The sequence below is a fragment of the Neodiprion fabricii genome, chromosome 3, assembly GCF_021155785.1.
Source record: "Neodiprion fabricii isolate iyNeoFabr1 chromosome 3, iyNeoFabr1.1, whole genome shotgun sequence".
NCBI classification, from domain to species: domain Eukaryota; kingdom Metazoa; phylum Arthropoda; class Insecta; order Hymenoptera; family Diprionidae; genus Neodiprion; species Neodiprion fabricii.
The window spans coordinates 37,486,871-37,498,468 of record NC_060241.1 but is presented as its reverse complement, the minus strand read 5'-3'; the positions used below and the strand labels follow the sequence as shown (position 1 = coordinate 37,498,468).

The window sequence follows — 11,598 nt, the reverse complement described above, 5'->3', positions numbered from 1 at the left end:
TCCGAGTATTTCAATTCCAGACAGAGTTCAGACGTATAGGTATATAGGACTAATGAGAAAATATTCTTCGTAAAACATTACGTATCTACATAAAACATGGACTCCTAGTTTTGTAGCTTACACGCGAACAATTGAATTCCGATTAATGAATAAGCGAAATATTTGACCCCTGAAATTCATGATCGGTAGTTTAACTTGTATTTCGAATAACCTGCGTCATTCTTTAATACATTCAACATGGATAATGTATAGCATTGTACTCTGAGGTTATTTACATTCAAGACTTTCCTAAGAATAGATTTTCTCTTCATTATGCAGATATATACACTTATCTTTTAACGAAAAATGTGCTCTTATGAAACCACACCCGATAACGTTAGATTTACAAAAAGCAGTGTTTCAACATGCAGCTAACCTGACTCACGTTAGAATCGCAAGTAAATTGATTGTACTCGTCGCAAGGCAGTGCGATAATTTGGAACAGCTCGAATGCGCCCGAATAACTCAAAGTACAACTTGACTAAGTTAGTAGGTAAGCTCATAGGTGAAACCTTGACCTTTGCGGTTAGTGTGACGATTTCCGACTTGACAATCTCTCAGCCCCATTCCATTGACACCGACTGAACCATAGACAGGTATCTGACTAGAGCAATATGGAGTGCGGTCTCCAAAAAACTACAAACGTCTATCGAATCTACGTCCGTCGTTAAATTTTAATATTCGTCGTAATAAAACAAAAAATACCTAGTTTAAAAACAAGCGGTCCAGATAAAGCAAACGTATAACTCATAGTTATATCTAAAGTGAAACGGAGATCTATGGAAATTAGAAGGAATGGAGGCCTAAGCGAGGCAAAACCCTAAATGGGCTGTTCATGATAGATTTTTACAGTTATCCATTTTATTTATACACCTAATATATAAACTTACATCCCGATAATTCTAAGGATTTCAAAGTATTGTTCTAACTTATGTTTTGTCAAAAAATGATGAGATAACGGAGAATTTTGTGATTCACGAAAGTATTTCATATTTAATCTTAATCTTTGTTAAGATAATAAGGAACGATAAATTCCGTTAGAAATTTAGCGTCATTTCGTATTAACCAAAATAGGCAAAAATTGTACTTGGTCGAAAACTTAGAACGTTTAAGAAGCATTGAGTTTTAGCATTTTGCACTCTATCAATCAGACAAATTCTCGTAGCTTACTTACAATTAGATATAGAACTTGACGTTAAAAAACACAAAAATCAGGCGCTAATTATTATCATTACTTTCAAACTTTAGCGAACACACTGAGTGTTCGCTTCACTTAGTATTTTACGTATATCGATCTAAGTGCCACATAATCTTGTTTGATGATATACTTACAGTAATTCTGCTTAACGTGAAAATAGATGGGAAAGAGATGTTCGTGGAGATTGAACCTAGTGAGACAAGCTAACGATAATAAAAATAAATCCCTGGAACAAAAAATGGTACCAGAATGAAATTATAAATTGGATACTTTTTTGATGTATAGATTTGTTAATTTTTAAAATATGGAGACGTCTCATATTTTTTTTTCTTGACCTCTGAATTGAGCGTAGCTTAAAAAAAATTAATACATGTTAAGAATATTATTTGCCATTGTGAATTCAAATTACTTAATCACATTTGATACGTTTCTTAAAAATATAAAAGCAGCAACTATGATCCGTCTACGTTTGATACATTATTCAATTACATTACGAAAAAAGTTGCATCATATTAAATTAGGGTGCAACGTAGCACACACCATTGATATCGGGATATGAAACGGGTTGGATTTGACTGTTAGTTCTGTACGAAAAGACCAACTCGCCACATGATTTGATTGCGAAGAAAATAGTATCTAGAAATTTTATACACAATTGCCTGAAACGAATTTTCCTCACTTGGTTAAGCTTGTATCGAGAGGAAATGAGCTTTTGCTCGACGGCGACTAGACGCAAATTGAACTACTTGATAAAGTCTTTTAAATGTCAATGAATGTGATAATATGTCATTAGAACAACGGTCGATAATTGAGGGCTTGTTCATTAATTTGACTTCAATTTAAAATTAAACACAAAGACAAAATCATACATCATACATCATACATCATATCATACATACTATTAAAGTTCGAAATCAAATTTTGGATGTTCGGATGTTCGGATTTTCAGAAAGTGACGTCACCCAAATTTTTTTTCTCTTGACGTCATCGATCCATATAGACGAAATTCAGCTAGCCGAATTTCTCAGTGTTGAAACAACCGCGCAGTAGAGCGGACTGATGAGAATCGCGCTCCGCAGACTTCGAGTACCGGGTTCTCTACCTCCTGGATCCTGCACTCCGGGTCCGCTGCCTGGTGCAACTCGACTTCCAGGCCTGGCGCTCCGTAGTTTCTGCGTTCAAGGTCCACTATCTGCAGGAACCCGACTTCCAGAACAAGCGCTCCGTGGTTCCTGCGCTCCAGGTTCGCTACCCGGTGAGTTTTGACTTTCAGTACTAATTTTTCGTAGTTCTCGCTGTCAAAGGCCTCGAACTGGTGAATTTTAACCTCCCGGACAAGCGCTCCGTAGTTCTGGCTGTACAGGTTCTTGACCTGATGACTTTTAACCTTTCGGACTAATTTTTAAGCTTACAAGTTTGATTATTGAAAACGTCATGTTTTGTACTATCAAACCAATATGCATGCTTCAGACAACATGTTCAATACGAAAAAAAACCGAACGACCAGGATCAACAAATTGCAATTGGTGAGTAGTTGGCATAGTATTCATAGAAATACGTGACAATAACGTCGTTCAAGCAGAGCTAAAATTGCTGCGCGTCGTATTTCAAATCTGTCAGCACTTAGCTGATTGTGCTGTGGTATTTTTTGACGAAATTTATTGTCATAAAATCACAACACGTTATACTTGCATGCATGTGTAAATGTGATTGGTAATATTATATAGAAAAAATCTTACGGTCAGATTTGGTTTGCGTCACGTGCACAAAGACAGTGTTCATTCTGTATACTGTGAAGCAAATACCAGAATTTTTTGGGGAGTCCATCATGCCCCAGTCTCCCCTACAACTATGTATCTGGTAAAACACTGACAACGAGTAAGCGAGCGCACGAGTACAAAAACCAGTTACACCAGGCATCCGACCCCGAGCGAGGTTTATCGAGCGATGGTTTTAAAGCTAATATTTATTAAAAACAAATGAATTAGAATATATATAGTGGCTAGAGTTAAATCAGAATATATGTTTATAAATAAAAGTCAAACGTAGTTATTTTAAAATGCATTTATTGACAAAAGACAAAGTTGGTAATAGTCAATGTAAAACTATCTTATTCGCATAATTTGAGTTTCGAATTAAGAAATGCTTCACTCAGAGGTTAAAATTTGAAACTTTTCTTGTAAAAAGATTTTATGTAAGTGCGTAAGGTGTCTTGTAGGAATGATTAACTGTCGCACCAGTAGATTTTTTAGAACTGCTCTGGTAGAAGAATCTTTTTGAAGTGACTGATTCTAGTGAAGCAAATATATTCCTGTTGGAGTTCGTTTGCTGATTTGAGGAATCTATTGAACTCTCTGATTGGCTCTTTCCAAGTCCAAGGAAGTTGAACCGTCGAGGTAATTGCATAAGAGTGAAATAAATATTTCGCGTCTTCTCATTCGCCTTTTTTATTTCTGCCCCGTGAGCCTAGGGGTAGTGGGGTCAGTAACGGCCACCCCAGCTCTTCCCATGGGTGCAGGTAAGAATTCTTCCTTTGTCTTTCGCATAAATTTGAACTGACCTATTTTTTCATCGCGACATTCTACACAAAGCAAATACCGTTTGTTTGATGAATGGTTCTAATCTATGAAATTGCTAATTCTATAAAAATATTGATTCATAGATAACAAAAAAGGGTTTTGTCTAGGGAGAATGTCGGTAAGTGTCGGTAACAGGAATCTGCGTGTAGAACCCCGCTTGCTATACTACTTTTATAACCTTGTAGATGTATAAAATATTTTACTAAATGATACATCAATCCATTTATCTAGTATTTAGGGGCTAAGGGCATCGAGGATGTGACACGATATCGTTAAAAATTACGGTTCCTGACAGCACTCAGAGAAACCGTATTAATTAGATTCAAATAAATTTCCATGATTAAGTTCGACGCAGAATATATATCAACGGACTTATTTGCATTAAAAATATACAATTGTGGAATTTCATCATCACCGTCGTATATCGACAACAGCGTTGACGATTTGCGGCAAGTTAAATCTGCAGGTCCGTAAAAATCACTCAAAACGTTTCAGAAAGAATACTTGGTATTGCAGAGGTGACGTCGATTCCACCAAAGGACTTCCAGATGACCCACAAAGTCAAGATGCCAAGTATTAGACAGACTGCGATATGGATGAGGTAAAGACTAAAATACATCAAACAATTCAGCATTTGCAGATACGAATAATGGAGTAGAGTATAAAATATTGTTGTAGTATGCTAAAGCCAGTCTTGACTAATCCAGATCCATCTATTTTTCTGAAGTTTTACGAAAAACTAAGACCAGGACGTACAGAATGAACTAATTTGACGATTTACGAAGAAGAATTTCGAACTAGAACGCAAGATTCACTGATTGAGAACTTGAGGTTTTCCGCACGATTGGGAGAAGCAATGATCACTAGATCCCGTAACGTCCGAAAGATAGTTAATCTGCGTGTGAATGGTCATGCCGAGGAAAGATGGTATGCAACAATGGCTGCTCTCGTCCATTGACAACATTAATTATCAGTAATCACGGAAACATATTTCCTCGCGTGGTTATTGCGTGAAAAATTAATGTCATTCGATGTATGTATTCAACATTGCATGCAGAATGGTGTGCACGGCAGCTTATCGTAGCAGTAAAACGTACATTTTGACAATAGTTACAATCAGTGACAGGCATACTTTGCACTGAATTCTGTGAATTTTAGCTTCCTAGCTCGATTTGATATTCCTCTATACTGATAAACTATTGAATGAACATATTTCATATCACAGTATCCAAGTTGTTATCGATATTGAGAAAAAAGGAAAAGCTATGTATCTCTGCAAGTATAAACTGACCATAGAATTCTCTCAAGGATTTTTACTAACCGATAGCCCCACCGTCTCGCGCTTTCCAAGGTTTCATCAGATTCCTTTGCGATGAACTGACGAGTACCTCTAACTAGGTTCAACAAGTAATCATTCCAATCGAGGGTGCGCATACTGAAGGGGAATATTTTCTTGTCTTCAGGCCCAAGCTGGCCCCAAAGCTGCTGAATTTTCTGGTTGCCGAAATACCACTCTTGGATCGCAAAATACTTCATTGCGAAAAATGCCTTACGAATGTTCTTCATAAGCTGGTACATTCTGTAATTGCAAACTAATTTTGAAACTCGTTGTTGAATTTTTGTCTCATGAGTACATTCATTATAATTTTATATTCACTAGGCTGCTGATGATAACCAATAAAGTTAGGAACTGTATATATTTCGAACTTACTTTGGCCGTTTACCCACCAATACCGCGATGAGGTCAACCATTATTGCCGGGAGCAAATGGAATAGAAAATTAAGTATGCCGAACAAAAATGTTGACTTCGTGTTCAATGCAAACGCATGATAAACAGCTTTTACTGACGGATAAGTCTCTTTGTAATAAATGCACGTAGCATTGAATTTTCCCCAAGTCATAGGATTTTCATTTCCAGAAGTGTAGTTGTAAACTGGAACATCATCTGAGCATCTGGAAATACATGTAATACGCGAAGTGTTAGACCTGAAACGTAATATTTTTAACCTACATTTCTATGAATCAAGCTTGATAAATTTGTTTACGCTTTTCCAGTGATTGCTGTGTTCCAAGCTAAAGAAATTAGTGCGTTACAAACGTAATCCACGGGGACAATATCAGCTATTTTACTGGTGTCTTGCAGGAGGACGTGAACGATGCCTATGCCACAGGCATATACCAAGCCTGCCATACCCGCTGTGCCAGAAACATATCCTGGAATGGGGCTTTTGAAGGCACTTGTCACTGAAAAACAGCAATAATCCACGTACATACATGTTGATAAGGATAACGAGAGAATGCCGGAAATATAATTTCTTGACAATTACCTACTGCGTATTCTTCTCAATTTGAGTTTCATGAAATACACGAGAAAAATCTGTTCAATAATCGGTTTCAAAGTACTCAAGAACAGCCTCACGGTTACGAAAGAAGTTGTTACAAATTAACCGTCGAAAACTCTTTGATTGAAATAATTGAATTGCATGACAGAATGTATGACTGTTTCGAATAAATCTGCTCGAGATCGAATAACATGTAATTGAACCACAATGTGGTAGACTTTGTGTAACCTCTAGGGTAAAATAAAAGCTTGTCACATAGGTGAATTACCGATTGACGGCCTGAATATTGCAAACGGTAAGTCCTCAGCAAACTCGGCAACGACACCCTCGGCGATAGCTTTGGTGAAAGTGTACGTGTTCGGCCACTCTCCTACTATTCTGCGGGCAAATTATTTCCTTATCAGACGTGTTGCATGTTTGAAAGTGCCCGAGTGTACTCGAAATGGAGCAATTCGCTACTGTGTAGAGTTTAGTAGAGTCAAATGGTCAGTCTAGTCGTAGTCACCTGAATGTTGTGTACAATCAGCAACCGAATACCTGAATTGTGGTAATACAAGCCTTAAAATCCGAAAGGCCTACTTTTTAGTGACTGATTCCATCACGTCCTCCGACCATTTCATTCTTTCACACATTTCAACAAACGTGTTGACCTGTTGGTAGCTGATTGGTGGAGGGTACAGCTCTTCGTTGATAGACTTCCGGACGCAATGGCTGAACGCAGTAGACACGTGAATACCAGCCTAAAATGTGACAATATGAATTTGGTTGAATGAAAAAAGTAGAGATGCCCCACCTTCAAGTTCTTGCACGCCCTTGCAATGTCGATGACGTGTTTCACGCTGTTCACGTTAATTGCAACAGCCCTCTCGAGTTTCTCAGTGAAACGCACAGAGGCAGCTAAGTGAAAGATCACCGAAACCTAAAACAATTTTGTGCTGGTCAAAGAGAGGCAAAATATAGTCGCACTCAACATACCTCGTCGGTGAGGCGTGAATAGTCTTTTGGCGAAAGTCCTAACCCGTTCTTAGCAGTATCACCTTCGATCCCAACAATCTTCTTGGAAAATTCTGGATATTCTTTCCGCAGTAAGTCAAAAACCTGAAATCAAATTTGGGTACGTTATCGTTATTGAGAGCGTACTAAGAATTTTAAGTGAGTTTCGACTGGCGCGATGCATTCCTAGGTACTTTATCACTCGTTCCGAAAAGATGACACTTTCTATTTTTCTACTCACTTACCCTGTTACCAAGTAGCGCATCCAGGCGTTCCTCGACACTTTTTTCCTTCTTTGGGCGGATTAAGATGTAGATTTTTCCGATGTCTCGACAGCTTTGGAGCAGTTTTTCTATTAATACTGTTCCCAAAAAACCGGTCCCTCCTAAAAAATTTAGAAAACGTATTTATAAATCGCGGTCCTTATACGACAATGGTCTAGGATATTTTTTTTTATATCATTTGCAATATTAACCGGTAATGAAGATTTTTTGTCCAGCATAGAATTGCTGTATTTCGGACATATTCAAAGTAACAGCTTGACTGATGAGATACAAGTAACAACTGCCGAGTATCGCAATTCTCCCAGCTCTCGCATACCAACCCCACTTGAATATATTGAATAGAAAATGTTTCCGGTAATTTTTCAATCGCTGATTATTTAAGCGAACGACGAGACAACCGTTATGTTAATTTGTTACTTTGTATATGGTCTCCGAACTGCATTGAATCGCAATACTCAAGAAATAGGTTGATGCATATTGAATTTGGTTACGTTATACGAAGTGACCCGGGTGGGTAACTCGGGTAACCACGGTGCAAAACCTAGGACAGTTTGTTCGAGTGACACTTACGTGTAGCGCACATAAATTGTTGTACATTTTATTAAGATTTGCGGTAGCCGACGCAAATATAATAATCACACACTTCCCTCCTCTCACTATGAAATTCTATAGCCGACAAGTTTATAGATTTCAAGAGCTTTCATTTCAGCCCTATATCAGTATGATCGATACACGGAGAGCTGAAAGATACCAGTCGTAAGATTCTCAACATAGTCGAAATAGTCAGTTCTATTAAGAATTTTCGTCGTCTCCAGGCTATACGCTTTCTAGTGTATATCGATATAGAATCAGCGATAAATGCAGTTGTCCATTTTTTATAATTGATCCGTGCAGGAGGGAAGAAGGGAGGAGACATAACTCCGTACTCTTTCCGATGGTAAGGGTGGGATTGAGGTGGGACTCATTCTGATCGGAAGTTTATAGTTCCGATATCGCACTCGCAGCGCTGGTTTCGTCTGTTGCATTCCATCGGAAATTTGAACTCGCTATAAGCGCACAATTTTTAGTTAACATTTTGTTTTGCCAGTCATCAAGTGCAGTGCAAGAGACGAAATCGGCGTTGCGAGACGTGCTATTGAAACGAAAAACTCCCGACCAGAATGCAGCCAAGTTTTGTAACGCGGAGATATGTCTTTTTGTTTCTTCCATCCTGGACCCGTGGTGTAAACTAATGCTGTGAGTATAAACGACATAGAAAGTCGCCAATTACACAGCCATTGCTCTATTGTGCTCTGTCAGATTCATCGACATTGAAGATAGTTGATATAACATTTTAAGTTAATAAGTGGTTATAAATATTAATGTGCCGTTAGGCATAAGGAGCCTACAATTTGGAAGCGAACAGCATTACGTCCTTCGACCCCATCAGTGGAAGCTGCGGCCTTTGTTGATGGACTTTCGGATGTAATGGCTAAGCGCACTAGACACGTGAATTCCAGACTAAAATGTGATAATATTAATTTCGTTGAGTGATAAATAAACAACGAAGATGCCCGAAGAAGAAGGTGGTAGCTAGTTGAAAAATAACTGAAACCTGGAGGAATTCGGTCTTGATTTCAACGGCTGATGTAAAGCAAAGACGCACGATCAATACGCACTTATTATACCTCGTCGACAAAGCATGGTCTCTTATCGAAAGTAATACATCGAATACCTAGAACGAAACTTGGGTGAATGTTAGCTGTTGACGATGGATCAGCAACGTTGCAATGAATTTTGGTTATTTTCATCTCTTTCTGCCATCCTTATCAACCCCTTACTCACCATGGATGTAATTTACAATAATATTCAGAATGGTCTGGTTTCAGTGAATCACCGTATCACTATACTTTAACTTCATTTCGTACAAAGTGTTAGAAACCTGGACGCCTTATACAATAATGGAAGTATAAGTATAAGTATATATTTGCGCAATGATATCAAAGGTCTCGTGAATATTATTAACACTGATGATACAGCCAGTATGACGATTTATCTCGTGACGCATTTATATTTGCGTGGGCTCGAATAAAGTACTTCGAAGAATGTAAATGGCAATTGTATTTAATGAAACAGGGAGTGATTTATAGTTAAGAGAAAGGATAGCTCAGCGTGAAAAATATCGTTTCGTACATTGCTCTAGGGAAAAAGTTGGTTACACTGATTATCTGGATGACAATGTTTACGGATTATTTTGTTATAGTCGTCACAACAGTGATCCCAATCGGAGCTGGGATTTCAAACTATCATATAAAATTTTTACCACGAAAAATATCTTATTGGGCAAAGAAATTGGAGCTGCTTGAATGGTTCCAGAATTATAGGTCTTGATCGTCAATTGCAGCTCGCTGAATTTTTTCTAAAAATTCCAATACTTCTTGACTTTAATAGTTGTCAAATCAACGTGACTCGATACAATACATTCAAATCAAGTAACTCAGATACTGAGGTCTACAGTGAAAAGTTATAAATCATGAGCACTGAAAACGGCCGATTGTTAGATTAATTTTACCGTAATCTTAAAATTGTTTTAAAACGAACAAACTTCTCAAAAAGTGCTTTTTTCTGCCATGATCAGTTTCTTCGATTAATGTAATTAATAAAATCAAACGAATTTGTATATATAATTCATCAGGTTCACAAGGCTTAGCAACGAATGGTCCATGATTTCCCCCCCAAAAAAAAAATTGTGACAGCACAGAAATCAATCACTGATTTTTCCGAAGTAAGATTTCGTTTTAAGCATTCCGCGTTTTTTTCTCGAAACTCAGATGTGGCTTGTAATTACCCTACTCTACCCTACCCTACCCTACTCTTCCCTTCCCTCCACTTCCTACTCCAATTTCTACTTTTACTCCTACTCCTGATCCTACTCCTACTCCTACTCCTCATTCTACTCCTCTTCCTACTCCTACTCGTGAACCTACTCCTGATCCTACTCCTATTCTCACTTCTACTCCTACTCCTACTCCTACTCTATTCGTTACTTCAGAATGTTAAGGCTGACGCCGACTAGACCGCGGCGGACGGCGGCGGACGGCGGGGAAATTTTCGCTCATACAGTTATCCATATAGGTGTTCACACTAGACGGCGGCGGACCGCGGCAATTTTTCGCGAGTTCCAGGTTGGGAATATTTCGGCGGTGCGCCGCGCATCGCCGCGCATCGCCGTCGTCTAGTGTGAACACCCGACCGATGCCGAAATTCATCCCAAGTATAAAAATAGGGAAACCTGCGTTACTTTGATGTAAATGGTTATGGTTTACAAGGATTCTTTTCATTCTCTCCGCTGTTCTTGCGAAAAATAAATGTATTCATTTTTACATCTTAAATAAATCCTACGGATATTAAATAAATGTTACGCAAGTAATTACTTCATTTTTAAAGAAATTTAAGTAAATGTGAGTTTTAGAACAACAAGTTATGATCAACGGATTATTTTATGTAAAAAATTTATTTTTTTCTCATTGTTCGGGTATGATGCTGATTTCATGAAGACTGTTTTTTATTTTGCGTATTAATTTTTATGCATAAGAAATGAGAGAGTATATTTTGAGCTAAAATTTATTTCATTTTTACTATACATATATTATATGTATAATAGGGTGTTTCAAAATAAAAAAATGTACGATTTTCCAACGAGCCACACCCGAAATAGTTTAGGTAGAAACAAAAATTCTGGCGAAAGATGAGCATTGTCGGTTGATTTTTAATCCTTTTTTCCTTTTTATCGAATTTATGATGGACAATTGTTAGTAATTTTATTTCGTGTTAAACACTTCTTCATCCATAATGAGTAATCAAGAAGTAGTGGCAAATATGCATGATTATTTATTGTGTGCCCATGACGACTGAGACAAATCGTGGTCATCAGATAATTGATAAATATCTCTTTTTCGTAGAAACAGTATCGGCGGGTGGTCACGCGACTATAGTGGGCGCATCTCACGGTAACTGCGCCGCGGTCCGCCGCGGTCCGCCGCGGTGCAGTGGGTGTCAGCCTTAACTTTTGAAATGTCCTACCATTTCCGAACACCTCCAACCATCCTATTTACCTATATTACTAGATTAGCTATTATATGAAAAGAGAAGAATTATTCACTTCGAAATGGGATTCTATTCG

General features: G+C 38.0%; 1 protein-coding gene and 1 long non-coding RNA gene across 2 annotated transcripts; one reads left to right on the top strand and one right to left on the bottom strand.

The window, feature by feature from the left end:
* Positions 1 to 4,173: 4,173 nt before the first annotated feature.
* LOC124179227 (putative fatty acyl-CoA reductase CG5065) lies at positions 4,174 to 7,703 on the bottom strand. Its single transcript, XM_046563433.1, has 10 exons — positions 7,628 to 7,703; positions 7,398 to 7,537; positions 7,135 to 7,257; positions 6,953 to 7,078; positions 6,739 to 6,899; positions 6,428 to 6,537; positions 5,863 to 6,061; positions 5,528 to 5,770; positions 5,138 to 5,395; positions 4,174 to 4,424 (listed from the first exon to the last, which is right to left on the bottom strand). Exons 1-10 carry the CDS (start codon positions 7,674 to 7,676, stop codon positions 4,298 to 4,300), a joined length of 1,536 nt encoding a protein of 511 aa, XP_046419389.1. The 5' UTR covers positions 7,677 to 7,703; the 3' UTR covers positions 4,174 to 4,297.
* On the top strand, positions 4,307 to 6,009 carry LOC124179229. The gene is made up of 3 exons (XR_006869990.1): positions 4,307 to 4,417; positions 4,544 to 4,743; positions 5,873 to 6,009. It is a non-coding gene; the product is annotated as an uncharacterized LOC124179229 (long non-coding RNA).
* Positions 7,704 to 11,598: the final 3,895 nt, after the last annotated feature.